The sequence below is a fragment of the Saccoglossus kowalevskii genome, chromosome 14, assembly GCF_978046115.1.
Source record: "Saccoglossus kowalevskii chromosome 14, keSacKowa6.1, whole genome shotgun sequence".
In the NCBI taxonomy this organism is placed as follows: Eukaryota; Metazoa; Hemichordata; class Enteropneusta; family Harrimaniidae; genus Saccoglossus; species Saccoglossus kowalevskii.
In genome coordinates, this window is record NC_140654.1 from 22,628,378 (window position 1) to 22,646,669 (window position 18,292).

The 18,292-nt window shown below is 34.0% G+C and overlaps 1 protein-coding gene and 1 non-coding gene across 2 annotated transcripts; both read right to left on the reverse strand.

Annotated features, from left to right (window-relative positions):
• Positions 1-1,619: 1,619 nt before the first annotated feature.
• LOC100376488 (aminopeptidase O-like) lies at positions 1,620-15,749 on the reverse strand. The gene is made up of 14 exons (XM_085507546.1): positions 15,712-15,749; positions 12,624-12,659; positions 11,584-12,417; positions 10,932-11,098; positions 10,704-10,833; positions 9,940-10,188; positions 9,012-9,198; positions 8,383-8,583; positions 8,019-8,167; positions 7,760-7,886; positions 6,475-6,561; positions 6,028-6,231; positions 4,577-4,752; positions 1,620-2,087 (listed from the first exon to the last, which is right to left on the reverse strand). Exons 3-13 carry the CDS (start codon positions 12,345-12,347, stop codon positions 4,609-4,611), a joined length of 2,409 nt encoding a protein of 802 aa, XP_085363672.1. The 5' UTR covers positions 12,348-12,417; positions 12,624-12,659; positions 15,712-15,749; the 3' UTR covers positions 1,620-2,087; positions 4,577-4,608.
• Positions 15,750-16,324: 575 nt separating this feature from the next.
• Positions 16,325-16,397, reverse strand: TRNAR-UCG (transfer RNA arginine (anticodon UCG)). The gene has a single exon. It is a non-coding gene; the product is annotated as a tRNA-Arg (tRNA).
• Between the last annotated feature and the right edge of the window lie 1,895 nt (positions 16,398-18,292).

The window sequence follows — 18,292 nt, forward strand, 5'->3', positions numbered from 1 at the left end:
TCTGCAGTGCACCTTGATGCTTGTGACAGTGTTGGTTATCCTTAAATGTCAATTAATGAGAGATATGTCATTTGACGTAACATACAATAAATCCAAATACCATCATTAAACATGACATGTGACTGCTTGAGCACATCTTTCAATCCGGCCGCTAGAGGGGGTTCGTTTCCCATAGGTTACAAATAACTGACTACTTCATCAGACAGATGAACCGTGGTTGAAAACTCGTCAAACATCTCTCAAGTTTAATAAGTTAAACTCGTGAATTTACATAATACTGAAGAACGTCAAACTAACAAATAGAGACGTTTAAGAAATAACGCATCAATGCATTCTGTGTTACTATTCTATTCTGTTAGAACCAACTGGTCAGTGCTAGACAAAAATAAAACCTGTGCATTAACCACAAAAAACTTGGCCAACGTAAGTGCTCAAGCCTAACAAGACCAATGGGGATGGGATGACAATGGGGTAGGTTCTTAGATGTATTTTCAGATACTTTACTCGACATGTTTCGTCTGTGAAGAGCATGCAGGTTCTTTGACTTTGAGTGAAACGCTAATAGCGTAGATAAAATGCTGGGCTTTACTATCACTATAATGTCTGTCTGTGGCGTAGGTGACAAACGCAAGTTTTTTTGAGACCGAGTGAAAATCAAGCACACTGCCTAGCCTTTTATCATTATAGGGGCTCTTCAAGAAATGCAAACTAGAAGTAGTCAGTTATTTGCAACAAGCTTCTCTGCTGTCTCCGATGTTAACATTAAGTGTTGGATCTGTTGAAAAATCCAGGCCCATGGAGATTTTTACAACAGAGTTAGTAGCAATTTTTATGTTTGCTGCTGTTTTGAGTCATAAACAAGGTGATATAAATATTGAGCTTTGATATGAACATGGGTCTTTTTGCACTCGGCGAATTTGAAATAGTACATAGGCTTACTAGTTCGGTAGCCAATCGCTGTCATGTAATTACACAGAAGCATCTTTTTTCAACCTTTCAGAATGTGAAGGCTGTGAGCACTTACTGAATTTATAAGCACCGTGATCTTCTGATATGGCAAGTATGCCAGAGATGGCGTGCACCATATTTTCCAATATTTGCCTTCGCATTCTTTTCCAAAAGCATCTGTGATGATCGTCATGCTTGTTTTGAGAGGTATTACAGAAACCATTTACATGAGATTGTTCATGATAGTCCAGGAAAAAGCATCCAGGAAATTACTTTTTCATAATGAGCACTGCATTTGATGGCTGAGCATAGTATAGCAACCATAAACTACCATAGTTGACCATGGTATTGAGTCATTTAACAAAACGTGGTTGATTATGCTTGACGAAGGGCATGGTAGTTGACTTTAATTGATGGTCGAATGCAGATTCATTTGCCAGGGTCAGAAATCTTACTCAGTAGCAGCCATATTACAGTACTTTCTTGCTGGATGGCATATATTCTTGTACTGTATTGAGGTACAGCACTGGGTACCAAGGAAAGCTTAGAAAGAACTCCCATGTGCTGCAAATATTAGAGACATATTAAAATGAATTAGCCTTCGAAGCAAGAATCTTGGCAACTAATATTTGGCTGCTATTTGGAATATAAAATGTAAAAACAATGTGATCCACATTATTGAAGTTACGGAAAATATATTTGATTTGACATCTGTGGTTTTCAGTCTAATTTATTCCAGAGCACCTCTACTGCTACAAGTTCAATTTAAATCAGATTTTTTGAGATGCCAGGAATTAGCTAATTAGATTACTTAGATAGTCAATATGTATGTTTTCCATTATTAATAACGTCTGTGGATCACCCCAGAGCATCCATGAACCAAATTTCAATGAAATGTGATGATTATGCACATTGTGTAAATTCGGCAATTAGTATTTGCTTCCAGAATGTCATTGATGCCTTGGAGCCTACTTTCATAGCTTCCTGTATATATTCAATACCTAGGATGATACAGTACGCATCAGGAAGGCAGTGTGTCGTCAACAGATCTGCAATTTAGTCACTAGAACTAACACTTAATATGATTCATTGCCTGATCTTGACATCTTTGATCTATCAATAACTCTAAGGATCTTTACCTGTTGATATGAGAAATGAATGAATGAATGAATGAATGAATGAATGAATAAATGAATAAATAAATCAACAAACAAATAAACAAACAAAAAACAAACAAACAATCAAAGAAAGCTTAGAAAGAACTCCCATGTTCTGAGAGTATTGGAGACACATTAAATATAATTCGAAATTACTTAGCTGAAAACTAATTATGCAAATCAGAAAATTAATATGAACAGATTTGAGTGTAAAACTAATGAGGTCTGCGCAATGTAACAGAAAATCTATGTTTCCAAGTTTAATTGAAATGTGATTAGAACCAAAAAATTATGAATTATTATGCTTATTAGGGAATTAATATGAACCCCAAACTAATTAGGTTTGTACATTGTCCTAGAGCATCTTTGTACTAAGTTTCATTGAAATGGAATAATTAGTACTTTAGATATCAGTGTGAAAGCATAAAATTGGTTAATTATGCAAATTAGGTAATTAATATGTACAGATTTTAACCCACAATTATCCAGGTCTGTCTATTGTCCAACAGCATCCATGTACATTCATTGATATGTGATATTTAGTACCTGAGATATCAGTGTGAAAGTTGGTTAATTATGCAAATTAGGTGATTAATATGCACAAATATTTACCGGAAACTAATTGGGTCTGCATAATTCTAGATTCATTGAAATGTGATGATTAGTACTTTAGATATCAGTAGAAAAGCTGAAAATTAATTATGCAAATTAGTTAATTAATATGCACAATTATTTGCCCTAAAACTAATCAGGTCTCTGCATAGTCCTAAAGGATCTATGTACCAAGTTTCATTGAAATGCGATGATTAGTACTTGAGATACCCGTGGAAAAGCTGAAAATTAACTAATTATGCAAATTAGGTGATTAATATGCACAAATATTTATCGGAAACAATCAATCTCTGCATAGTCCTTGAGTATGTAAGTACCAAGTTTCATTGAAATGTAATGCTCACTACTTATATCAAATGCTGAAAATTAATTAATTATGCAAATTAGGTAATTAATATGTACTGATATTACCATAAAAACTATCAGGTCTGTGCAGTGTCATATGACATCTATGTACCAAGTTTCATTGAAATGTGATGATTAGTACTTATATCAAATGCTGAAAATTAATTAATTATGCAAATTAGGTAATTAATATGTACTGATATTACCATAAAAGCTATCAGGTCTGTGCAGTGTCATATGACATCTATGTACCAAGTTTCATTGAAATGTGATGATTAGCACTTGAGATATCAGTAGAAAAACCGAAAATTGACTAATCATTATGCAAATTAGGTGATTAATATGCACAAATATTTATCGGAAACAATCAATCTCTGCATAATCCTTGAGTATGTAAGTACCAAGTTTCATTGAAATGTAATGCTCACTACTTATATCAAATGCTAAAAATTAATTAATTATGCAAATTAGGTAATTAATATGTACTGATATTACCATAAAAACTATCAGGTCTGTGCAGTGTCATATGACATCTATGTACCAAGTTTCATTGAAATGTGATGATTAGTACTTATATCAAATGCTGAAAATTAATTAATTATGCAAATTAGGTGATTAATATGTACTGATATTACCATAAAAACTATCAGGTCTGTGCAGTGTCATATGACATCTATGTACCAAGTTTCATTGAAATGTGATGATTAGTACTTGAGATATCAGTGGAAAAACCGATAATTGACTAATCATTATGCAAATTAGGTAATTAGTATCCACGGATTATTACCAAAAACTAATCAAAACTTAGCATTAGTTCAGAGCATGTATGTATAAAGTTTCATCAAAATCCAATGAGTGATTGTTTAGATATCAGTGGAACAATCATGGAACAGCTAAAAATCAGCTAATTATCATGCAAATTAGTTAATTAATATGCACGGATTTTTACCAAAAACTAATCAAATCTGCGCATATGTTCAGAGCATCTATGTACCAAGTTTCATCAAAATCCAATGAGTGGTTCTTTAGATATCAGTGGAACAGTCATAGAACAGCTAAAAATTAGCTAATTATCATTTAAATTAGGTAATTAACGAGCATGGATTTTTACCAAAACCTAATCAAATCTGGGCATTGGCCCAGAGCATCTATGCATCAAGTTTCATCAAAAACCGATGTATGGTTCTTGAGATAGCAGTGGAACAGTCAGACACACATACACACAGACACACTAACTGCAAAGACTCCCATTATGTGCTTCGCACATGGGAGTCAAAAACAAACAAAAAAACAAATAAATGAATAAATAAATAACAAGTTCTCCATAAAACACATGATGATCTTAGAAATGAATGAATACATAAATATACAAAATATAAATATACATTTTCAGCAATTCATCATGTGTTACATCATTTTAGTTTCAAAGAACATTGTGTTGTTGAATAAATGTGTTTTCAAATGATTTAAAGCTCTGGGAATAAGACCAATTGTTTAATGAAATACATACTTACATTAATACAACAATAGCAACATGGTAATGTTATTATCCATATATCATATTCCAAACAGCTTTATAACACACTTGATCCATGTCATCCTTCACTCTGCTAAAACACTCCTCGGCAAGTTGTCTTTGATGAGTATTTCCTGATAGAGTCAGTTCTCCATATAAATATACACCCATTGACTGCACAATGAAATATTAGTACAAATTAGAACAAAAAATATATTAATATTAAATTCTTTTCCATTTATTTATAGCAAAAATGGCTCTATCATAATTTCATTGGATTATGTTGTTTTTAAAAGTAAATGTCTTTGATTTCCATTTTGATTTCAATTGTTATGGCAACATGTTTTTTCATTGTTACAATATGGCCAGTGACTACTAAATTTGAGTACTATTATTTATTATTTATGTACAAAATATCTTATTTGTAATTCGAGTGACATATGGCTGTGTCACTAATAAATAATGTCAAGACTATAATGTACATGTGTACAGATCAATTTTAAAACAAGGATGGTCGTCACCTGCGCACGTGCTAGAATTGAGTCCCAAGCAATGATAACAACACATGCTAAAAAACGCAAAGGCTCATGGGTAGACTCTTGTTTGTAAACAATGACACGCTATGGCCATCTGACGCATACGCAGGTGACGACTCCCCCGCTTGAATCCACAAACAAGCAGTCTCTCAGCTGGGATAGCTCTGCTGTTAGAAATGCACATTTCAATTAAAGAATTGAAGATATCATAAAATGAACAATCTAGGAGTGGTCTACCCAAGGTACATATACACTAAGTATCAAAGCTATCAGGCTTGTAGTTTTCAAGAAGAAGTTGAAAGAGTAAAATTTGATGTAGACGATGGATAACGGACAACGACAGACAATCACTTATAACAGTTTTAAATTGTACATATACATGTATGTGACAGAACATTAGAAAAACAACTGGTGGGGAGATTTATATCATGGTGATATATAGTTTGTGTGGTGGTGGTGAAATATTAATGACGATCATTTGTCTCAACATAGAAGGTAAATAAAAGTTATGATACAGGACAAAATGTAATCATAGATCATCAAATACAATATATCCAATGGTGTTGAAGTTGCCTAAGCAATGAGGAAATTAGTAACTGGTGATTGGTTGAAATAAAGTCATAAGCATGAATTTAAATTATTATCCAATGACAGGTCATACATAATGTTACATCATACTGATGACGATAATTAAAATATTATCTGTTGAATGGCTAAAATGTATGACATCAGCATGAATTTAAATTATTATCCAATGACAGGTCATACATGATGTTACATCATACTGACGACGATATTCAAAATATTACCTGACTAAAATGCATTACATTAGCATGAATTCATGTTATTATCCAATGACAGGTCACACATAAGTGTGATGACATTATATTGATGATGGTATTCAAATTATTACCTGGTGGTTGATTAAAAAAGATTTGATATCATCATACTTCTGCAGAAATTGAAATTTGACAATCAGTTCACACCAACGATGCTGTATTTCTGCATTCTGGTGACAAAAACCATAAATGGCATCTAGTTCTTTTAAAGTGTGTGTTGATATAACATTCAATTCTAATAGTGTGTCAAGGAACAGAACAAGTTGAGCAGGAGATAACTGAAATCAAGTAAAGATGATATCATTTTGATCTGATTTCTGCACAAATGTTTTGAGAATAATTGAGCAAGTGCAATCTAAACTTGATGGAAGATGAAAGTGATTATACATTCTTCAATTCGTGAATAAACTCAATACAGACACACATGCTCACTTTAATCTAAAAAAAAATAATGGAAAATACTTTTACAAAGAAGAAAAACCTCAATATATACTGAATCAATAAAAGAATGTTATTCACACCTGTGTTGTCTTCAAATGTCCCACTTTTGCCCTTTTACGCTTTCTTTTTCTTCTCAAAGCTTTGTCTCTGCATTTCCATTTTTCAACCTAAATTATATAGAATTGTATGCACACATACAGAGCATTTACAGTTATGTAGAATAAACAAATTTTATGATAATTCAATACAAAATAAAATATAGTAAAGTACCTTAAAATACTTAAATTTATCTACTTATATATATTATTTTCACTTATTCTGAGGTATTCTAATGAGCATCCTTTTCTTCATCACTATTGTGTGTGTGTTTTTTTTAGGATTATATATCATTTGTCTTTATTTTAAACTAAATTTAAATAAAGTTATTTATTGATTCTGGGGAGAGATACACCTACCGGTACATCATATATATATATCGGTATAAAAAAAGAGTGGTATGTAACTTTGTTAAAGGTCCCATTTTATACATTTTCTCCTGTGACTGTCACATTGTACTTGGTTGCTATATTACTAAGAGAGCATCAGTGTCTTGCTGTGATGGTACCTACTATGTACTGTCAACCAATAGAGTGATTAACAGTGGAAACCCCACTTGGCTCAACAAATTTAATGCATTTAGTATCATTGCTATGTTTTTATGTCTATTGCAACCTTTTTTTCGTACCACATTAGTGAGAATGAATGCATATGCAAGAATATTTTTCCACTGCTTTGTTGACCCAACCAATTGACTGTTTAATTGTCCAAGTTATTCTTGCTATTCCAAGTACAATTCGCCTTCTGTGTCATCTAAAACTTTGTTACTTATATATATATATATCCTTTAATGCTAGTTTGAATTTGGTTGTCTTGAAACCATATTTAAATTGATACAAATTAATGCAGTGAGCATATGTGACTATGTGACAGCATCCTTGTACGGTTATTGCAATGATTGTTGTAGTGTTGTAATTTTATATGCATTGTATACATCGTTATGGGTTTCACATCAAACAAAGTATGACAACTGTTGCTCTTTAACTAATATAGTAATCACTTAAATTAATATAATTAATCTTTGAAATGTAACATATCCATTTTATTTTTAGATGTTTTTTTGTTATTAAATTAGATCAGGTACAATGCATGTTAGATGACTTTTATATTTAGTTACTTCTCCTTTGCCAGTCGGCCGGAAGAGGTATATTAATAATTTAAAATAATGGATATTTTATATTCCTTTCCATCAAATCAACTTCTAACACAGATATATATAGATGATGTAATTAATTACAAGATTATGTCAGCTTGTTCTGACTAAAATACCTCAGTGTACACTTCATTAATGAGTGGATTGTCCTGTTTCCATGGTAACTGATTCTGTAGAATGAAAGGCATCCCAGGAAAATCTAACCAATCTTTGTATATAGCATCTATAGTGAAACCTTCATCGCTGAAATAGAAAATGAAAACAAATTAATAATAATAGATTTCTTTTGTACTTTTACAACGATAAACACTGTAATACTTTTTGTTTCTGAAAGAACACTTTTACATTTATTTATCCAATATCAAATATACATACTGTAAAAAAGGACATATGTTGAATAATGTGTCAAAGAACTTCTTCGAGGGTACCAGGTTGCCATGGAAATTTTTGATGTATGTTTGTAGCACTTGAAAGAATATCTCTTCTCCAACCAATTTTGACAGGTATCTTAAAAGAAAGTATCCCTGAAAACATCAAGCAGAAACAAAAATATTTTAGTTAAAAAAAACAATAATTACAAATTTTAATACATCTTGCAGATTCGAAATACTATATTGTCAATCACTAAATTTTACTACGCCCTAACTCCATCCTCTTATTTACTAGTAAATGTTATGCAAATTAGTATGTAAAATGTTACCGCCACAGTGTTTTAAATCTGAGAACACTGTATACTTACTTTTATATGGTGTATTTGCGTCAACCATTTCTCAGGATTTAACCCATCTTGTATGCAGTCAATATGTTCGTCGTCATCTATGTGTTTACTTGGTTTTAAAGTTTGAAGGTTGTCATCTGTATTTGCTAGATCTGACTTCAGTATGTTGTACCTCAGTCGGGCATGAAGATCTAATTGCTGGCTTTTCTCATCCACAGACCACTGAGTAAATTGAAAAACAAGATGATTTTAAAATTCTACCACAACCACTTACTTTTTTCGGGGTAGGTTTATTAAGAAATTCTCATTGATAGTGAATTTGTACCCCCCATATCATATCTTAGGCTTATAATAATAATAATAATAATAATAATAATGAATTTATTGCATTCTTAGAAATAATTTCCATTGGTTGACAGCAATAAAATGTTAGTAATAAAGTACAATACATATAAAACTAAAGTAAAAGTAAAACGTCAGTTATTGTTATTTCTGATTTCAAATATTTTGTATAAGTATTCACCAAATTGTCTTATTAGTACATTTCCTCTTGAACTCATAATATATTTAAATATCTGGTCATCACATCACTATTGAATTATAAATAAGGCCTACTGCCTATGCCAATATGATATAGGTAAGTTACTGACCTGCCTGGCTAATGCCTGGATATGGTCTTCCATATACGTAGCAAATCCTTCACTCTGCCATTCCTCATTCCAGTCAGCAGCACCAATTGAAAAACCAAACCAGGAATGGGTAATCTCGTGAGCCAATCTACAACACATACTGCCATCCCCGCATAATAACGACTCAGACAGGAATGAAACACTGGGACTGTAAGAAAAATTATCATTATTTGCAATGATAGTTTATTGATCATATTTATCAGTGTGTCAAATCATATGAGAAAAATGATTCTATGGGATGTATGCACAGCCAATGAGGTAGTATAGCAGTTTGGCCTAAACAAACAAAAAATATCCTAGTTTCTGGTCAGCGTGCACACCACCAAAAAACATGTAAGCCAATTTTTTTTGTATTTATTTTTCCATTTCACAGTGCACTAAGTTGTCAAATATTGTAGGGTATGATTTTACTAAACATATATTGAATATTGAACATCAGGGAAAAAAACATCACAATTGTGTGAATTTTAAAGCTAAAATGGTAAAGGATTTATAAAAGCATAACTAAAACATGGAATTAATTTTCCCTGATGTACTGTAAAATATTCTATTTTTTGTATGGAATTTATTTTCACTGATTATTGACGAGTTGAATGTGAAATATAGGAAAAAAGGTATATTCACTAGATTTTATTTTCACTAAATCATTCTTTCAGCAAAAAATTTCAAAAACTAATTCCATGCAAAAAATAAAATATTTTACAGTACATCAGAAGTTTTGGTTTACCAAAGGTTCATCTAAATTGAATGTTTAGGTCACACACATTTAATTTACGCTACTTTCCAGTTCATATAGTTTTAATAGTAAACCGGTTTTATTGTAAATATATTTTGTATGGACATAAATATGAAAGATGACAGGGTTGACCTGTGACCTTCTCCAACTTACCTTGCAAATCCTAAACTGGCAAAACATGTCGGCATGATAACTAAATCCAAGCGTTCAAATGGATGTGCACCCATAAGATGGAATGCTGCCAGCAAATATCTGGGAATAACACCCTGAAATTCACGAATGGCAGCCGGAAGGAGACTGGGTGGACAGTAAATCTTACAAGGAATTATGGGCTGGTAGGTGCAGTTGATCCGACATGGGAAGACGGCATGTTGACATGATGTCACAGGTGAATGAGAATCACTGAAAACAAAAACATTGACCTTTACACCACCAGTTTTCTCTTTCCATCACAAATTCACAAAATAATCCCGTTTATAGTCTGCACTTTTCTTCAGTAAAAACTGAAAATTGACTCACAAAAATTCAGGTAAGAAGGTCTGGTGACGAAAAGGTTTACGTCAGTGCCAAAAAATATTTTTAAACAGTGTAATATGTGATGCTAATTATCATTGGTGCGTCAAAAAATGGAGTATCAGAAATCTACTGATATATATGTGTTACTTGATATCCAATGAAGCAATCATGTCTTATAAATCTCTCAGCTGTGATATTTGTGTTTCTAAGTCATAATGTACATCACTTGAATAAGTATGCATTGCAAGTTTTTTGGCATAATTTTACGAAAGATTAAAGAAGAATTTTTGTAAAGAATAAAAAAAAAAAACTTCTTCTTATTTTGTTCTTTTGAACAATAATCAATTACAACAACCCTATTCTTTCTAGTGTATTTCTTTCAACAATTTGAAAAATGTTACCAGGTTGCAAGGTGGCGCATATCCAATGGCATCTCTGTGGATATGTGTATAGACTTCCATTGCCCTATTGCTAACACCAATGTTGCACAGTAAAATGGAACTTCCAAAACATAATAAAAACACTGCAAACCTGAAATAAAAATAAAAAAAAATTGAAAAAAATTGATTCACAGAGCAGACCATGCAACTACCCTGATCATACGTAACAAAAATGAAGCTCTATCTTACCATTTGTATCCATGGAAACAAGAGGATCATGGTCCCCACTCATCAGCACAGTATACTGCGTCTGTACATGTACAAATGCTTGCCATGTCGATAAGGAACCAGCCGTCTCTTGTGAGGGACACAGTGATCTGTTATTCTCACTTGAACCTTGTGAAAACACACACAAACTGAGAGATAGGAAATGTACATATTACATGACATCAGAAAACACAGCATGAACCAATGAGTTATAGCATAAGAATACTGTAGAATACTTTATTTTCGCTTGGAATTTATTTTCGCTATTTTCGCTATGTTTTCGTGAAAATAAAATCCAGCCAATATACATTTTTTCCTATATTTCACATTAAACTCATCAAAAATCAGTGAAAATATTTCTACACAAAATGCTCAAAAAGCTTTTTCAGCGAAAATTAATTCCAGTGAAAATAAAGTATTCCACAGTATGCAATGAAGATCTCACAAGAATTCAAGCTGACTCACAAAATCACATAACAATATAATTCCAGCAGTACTAATGAGTGAAAGTACTGGTTGACGTTCGTCTTGACCAGTTTTCCTAAATTTCCTAAGATTTTTCTCACATATTACTGTACATAAAATTTCTCTGGCCTAGAGGGATAACAGTACACATAATTATCAGTTCGCTTACTTTCCATCCTGGTCATGTGACCATGTGACAGAGGAACCTCTTGTAGTAGTGCGGTATTTCACTCTTATAAGCCTTGGAAAATCCCTCGCATTATGAACACCGTCTTTCCAGATTCGAATACACCATTCCTGTGATACAAACTTGACTCTCTGTCCAGTCAGTTTTATACATTGAAGATAAGTGCTATTTCTCCCTTCAAAGTCTCCACTTGTGACCCTGAGTAGCTTCTCTATAGAGGTTGGCAGTTTTCCGTAATCTACATTTTCATCTGCATTGCCTGAATTTCCGTTTATTATCCATGACGGTAAAAATACTTCTTCTACATCTTCAACATCGAGGTGATGGCAATCAAGTACAAGTTCAAAATGCTCTTTGTTATCTTGAAACTTTTCTTCACAATTAATTAGCTTGCTACTTACTGATGCTGCTGATATTTGGCCACACATGTTTACGCTTTCTTGGTCTCCAACCACATTGCTATTTCCTTCATGTCCTATTTCACTGCAACCATGCCGACGTTGCAAAAAATCCTGAATCCTGCATCCATCGCTATGGCAATAATCAGCATCTCTTTCAACATACTTTTGACTGATCGTTTTGGTCGAGGACGAGTGATCAGTATTGTCATTGAAAACAGCTGGTTCAAGGAAAAACAAAATTGTGGCTTGGAAAACTCTTTGATTGAAATCAGGAATTAGATCCAAAATGTAATGATGAACTTTGATCTGGTCAGAGTTAGACAGTATAGGTATATCAGTCTCCATTTGTATTCAGCAAAACATCACACAGTATGACTGCTCACTACTCCACAAAAAGGTCTTCATTATATACTTTCTGCAATAAATAAAATATTAATCATTAATTAATATTGCATTCATAAAATATTGTATGAAAAGCATAATTTCACTGATTTTACTTATTTTAAATGGTCTAATAATAAACCAATAAGCATCTTCCCCTGGGGTGTGTGGGGAGGGGGTATGTGTGAGGAAGGTTGGGGTAGTTGGGCGCAACATGGGATTTTGGTCCTAAAACATTACCTCCGCAGCTGGGTTCTTCTTGATAGTCTTGATATTCTGGTGGTGGAATACAAAAATTGATTAAATGCCACAATTACAAGCCCAATCAGATGTTAAACATAATGTTTCACTGTATGAAGTGAATGTCTGAAGAGAGGGATGTAATCAATTGGTTACAAATCTTTATCACTAAGAATATCATATTTGTATTGCTGTTCTATGAACATTTAAATTATGTTAGAATAGGTTGTTCCCGAAGTAATCTTCTACCGTACTTATCCGGGTAAGAGCCCATGCCTGGACAAACGCCCACCCCCCACTTTTGACACAATAAAGAAGTTGAGGTCATATCCGGGCACACGCCCAGGGGGTCTTTTTCTACACAAAATTAAAAAACAAAAAAAAACTATTTTCTATTCGTTGACTGTGGTTGTATTAACAGTTGACTTTCTTGAAGTCTGTCGTGATACTTATAAAATTGTTAATTGCGTAAAACAAGGGGTGAACGCAAAATAGCTGTGACAGCTTTCTGTTTTCATGGCAGCGCGTTCACCGCTGATTTTGTTCAGAATCATAACAGTCAGCAAGTCTATAAAAATAAATATTAAAGCTTCCTTACAAACGATTCAACGAATGGTTGAAATCACGTTATTTTGGCTTTATAAATATTTTGTAGCAGCTTGCGAATCCATAACTGGGGCCAGCAATTTTGCAATGTCACGCCGAAGATTGCCAACTTTTTTACCATCTTTTATCACCGCTATTGCATTTCTGTCATGAAAACTATTCTTCTGTCGTTGGATAAAAAAAACATTAAAACCGCCGGAACTTGCTGAATGATAACTTTCACCGTGATTAATAAGCGTCGAGTCTGATAAGAAAGCAATGTCACGATTTGACCTTTATGATGAAATACTGGTAGTGATGTCATTCTTAGCCAATCAGTAAAGCAGATGCATAAAGGTCAAAGATGATTGCTAGACTGTAAACAAAAGCATTGCGTGCCATCGCAGCAGAGCGACCCCATTTTTCTTGTCTCTTTATTATGATTAGACATGAATGAAAAGTGCCAAGCTGATAGACTGCGAAATCCGTGGATTAAAAGTGCTAAGTCCAAATTGTGTGGGACGATATCGACGAACTTCAGGAATAAGTTGTAGGGATTTTGTTTGACAGCTACAGTGACGCCGACTTGGACTTTTGAGGGTTTTGAGTTTGACGAAGATGACAATGAACGCACAAATAAAGATCTGAGAAGTTTTTTCAAACAGCTATGAATTAATTTTTACTGTGTAAATTTGTAAATTATTATTGATCTTGTATGACGGTTTATTGTAATTTGTCGAGACCGGAAATCATTTTACGCAGTTTAACCATTGACATTTTAATTCATTTTGAGTTCACGCGTATTGGGTGTGTTTGTCGGCGGGAAAATCCTAATTCAAATGATTTCTCACTGTCGATTTTTATTATTTCTGGTTTATTTGCCACATTATAAGCAATACATTATTTTTGTTTTACTTCTAGTGTTGCATATTGTTCATTTATTTCCGTTGCATGTTTTCATTTGCCGTTCTATTCCCTGTCGCAGTTCGATCTGCGTGTTGTCAATTTTCGCGAATTTTCGTTTTTTTTTTTTTTTTTGCCGGGGATCTCCTGGCAAACGCCCACCCCTTCTTTTTGGCAATTTTCCATGTTCAGGACCCTGGGCTTATAATCAGATAAATACGGTAGTATGTAAGGAGTACTAAATACTTTATATGTATGACCATATAATTTGATATATTACCCCGGTAATTGCGAATTCACTGACATAAATTATAAAACTCTCAACTCCCAGTACATATACTCACACAAACGTATAGTATGTAATATTTATTATAGTATACTGGAAAACACACAGAATATAAGGACACATATTATAACAATAAGGACAAATTAACATCTCCTCAGGATGGTATTTGCAGATTAACACCAGTTGTTAATGACACAATAGACAATTAATTCTCAACTCTGATAAAATGACCAATTACTGCGACAAAGCCACACTCACTGCAAAAGCAACTGACCGCGAAAGCCACTCATCGTGAAGATACTAGTATGTAATATTTATTATATTAATTTGGAAAACATGCAGAATATTTGTTTTCTTGTTCTGATACATTTATTGCTTATACCTTTAGAATCTAGAATCTGAGTTCAGATACAAAGCCTACTCATAATTTTCAAGATAGTTGGCCGTAAATCGCATGACAAAATTCATTGGTTTATTATGTAGAATCATGCAGCTATCGTTCCTGGCACCATCAAATACGTTCTTTTGTGTGTTTACAATGATGTATTTGAGAAACTAATATTTTTTCACAAATTCTAAGAACACAATGTTAAAGAACACTTTTGACACTTTTTAAAACCCAGATATTTGAAATAACCAAAAACAACAAAAATACCCCATCAGTAACAATATATATTTTTTCAGCCTATGTCGATCACCAGCCTACAATTTGAGATGAGCCAATATCTCTGCCATAACGGTATGGTAAAGGCGTTAAAATACTGACAAAATGCACTAAAATATAACCATAATTTTCTTGAAAATTAGGCTGGTGACCCCCGACATTTTAAAGGCAATGTTCTTATACTGCCCGAGAGTAACATGTATTGCAAAATGAAAAAAATTCAGAGTGGGCTTCTCAAAATAAATCAAAAACATACAGCAATTTGCACTATTTTCATCCGAAATAGAATCGGAATCATTCTCTCAGTTAGTGTCTATAGCAGTGTTTTATTTCTAAATTTTCAAACAATGTCCGATCGATTGACATTCATGTTTTGTTTTGTTTTTCACCCGAACGAGAGCAATCTCTGGACACTTAGCCTTGCGTACACACAGCACTGTACGCAGGGCTAGGCTACTCATGGGCTACTGGACACTAAGATACAAGTGCCTCGCTGACATTTCCGAGTCTGGTTAGTCAGCTTCAAGGTTGGAAAGTACTGTAAATTGCTTGTTTGATTGTCTTCAACGTATACTTGATATAGCATACTGTAGATACTAAAACATGGTCTATGGATATAGTAAAACCACAATTGATAAACGAGCACTTACTTCCGGGTTTTCCCGTCGGCAACCGCCATTTTGAAGTTAATACCACAGTATTTAACCACTCGAGGGCGCTTCGCCAAATCATCAAATTTACCGGGGGGGGGCCTTCAAATTTTGTATTTTTGTCACTTGAGTACAGTTATATATTAGATAGTTTTGTGCCGCTTTTGTGACTGCCTATATAAAAGTGCATCTAAACAGGCGACGTATTATTACAGTCTCTTTATCACGAAACTATGTGCTATACCAACGTTTTGATGAACGAGCTGCAGGCAAACGGAGGTGAATTGTGCAATATTGCCTCTATATTATTATTATACCACGGCAACGTTGGTATACTATATGTCATATTGTTCCATTTGACACCATTTTAGTTAGTTCAACCACGGTCACTCATCATAATCATATAATAAGCAATGTAGTGGGTGGTCACAGCTGTAAAGTCCTGTTCCTGCATTTGCGGACACTTTGAATTCAAATGAATGCTAATGTTCGGTATTCACAAAGTTTCATAAAAATATCTGTAAACTAAAGTATATGTACTGCACTCCAAACACTACAAACTCACTGTATTCTACCGTAATCATTGTATACGAACTTTTAGCAAAATTGTATACGACCACGACGGGACTCGAACCCGCAATCTTCTGATTCGAAGTCAGACGCCTTATCCATTAGGCCACGCAGTCAGCCTGACAATGACGTAATTTCTAATTCAGTGAACTAGTTCACAGTTCAAGTTCAATGAGACATTTATTTCAGACAACAAGAATCTCAAGTGTTTATTTTATATTGAGAGCGATGTTCATCGCGGCATATTCTGTTCGATATTATTCTTTATCCTCGGGGGCGGAGCTACGTCCCGGACGTTCTACGTTGCTAAGACGCGCACCACTGTACCACGTATTTCTACGGGCTTTGTGCGCGCTACTGTGGAACGCCGGTGGAGCCGGTGAAAACTCGAGAAAACAACACAAACTCAACTTTGAAGTAATCCTGAACAACCAAATTTATATATGTTACACACGCAGGGCTAATCTTGTTACACTGTTCAGGGGAGTCTCAACAAACATTCCAAAGTACCGTTTTCTGCGAGTTTTTGGTCTTTGTTTTCACCGCGAGGGTTGCCAGGATGAAATTGCCCGGATGTCCGCCCCCGAGGAGACTGTAATAGCAAAAGCCGTATCCAGTCCATAAAAGTGTTATCATATACATTATATGAAAAAAAGTCTTTCGCTATGTTATTATGGGTAATTCAACCACGCGCTGCGCGGTGACCATCGCGCCTATAAACAACTTGTCAGAAACGATGATTCACACAGGTTTCTTGTCTTGTTCTTCAGTGTTTCTTCCTCGTACACAAGTCTGTAAATGGGCCCCTAGACTATATAAAGTAAATTTTTCAAATGAACTAAAATCTTATCATAAAGCAAGAGAATTTGGTTGTATTTAATGGGTGATAGTCCGTGTTTTGAGCAACAGAGTCTATAAAGGGGTTTGATATTTTTTCAGTCTGCAATCTTTGGCGCCAGAGGTAACATATTTCTTCATGGTCTCCCTGCTTTAATACAAATTTTGAAAATGTAATTTCACTAATTACATGTTTCTCTGATGGCTGATCCAAAGGTCGTACCGGCAGAATATGCTTTGGCAATTTTGTGCTTATTGGAACGGAAGTACTTCACATAATATATGTGTGTTTTCGAACTGTATATAAATATGTGAACAGGTTCCAGGAAAAAATATAATTAAAATTATAATTAAATCTGTTGAATAAAATACGTGTGTTGTCGCTCACTTCAGCTACATTGAAGAAAGTTGTCTCGATTTATGTATCCTTCGCTAACTTTTCAAATTGAGAATCGGTCTCAATATTAACGTGTGCTTGCTTCGCATAAGTAAAGGGCTTTAACTGGAACTCAACTGAAGTTGCCCAGCAGAAGCAGAGCAGTTTAATTATGTAAGTCCTTTATTACATGTCAAGTGGTGGCTAATGACTTTATATAATAACTGTACACACACTCTGCATCGTCATGGGTTCAGATAACACTGCTGTAAGCAAAAAGTATTCAGAGTTAGTAGTTTAAGTTGGACTATAGGGACGACCATGAGGGCGCTGTTCATAATCGGATGCGATGACGTCATACGAACAGCGCCCTCATGGTCGTCCCTATAGTCCAGCTTTAGCATAAATAATGACGTCACAATGGGAATTCGTGCATAAATTAGCATAAATGAGGAGCAATGCCTTAAAGGGGATCATTTGAATGAGGATGACGTCACAATGGGGTATTGTGAATACATTTGCATACATAAAATTGATGTGAATACGAGGTCGTGTCGAGGTCATCGTGAATACATTTGCATAAATTACCATCATTTTTTTTTAATTATTTTTTAATTATTTTTAATTATTTTTAATTATTTTTTAATTGGACAGGCGTGGACGAAATATTTTTCAAAATGTGTCGTAGAGGGCGCTCACACACACGCACACACACACACACACGCTAATAAATACACATCATTTTGAAAACTAACAGAGTTTATTACACAAAGAAGGGAAATCTACTAATGAGTAAAT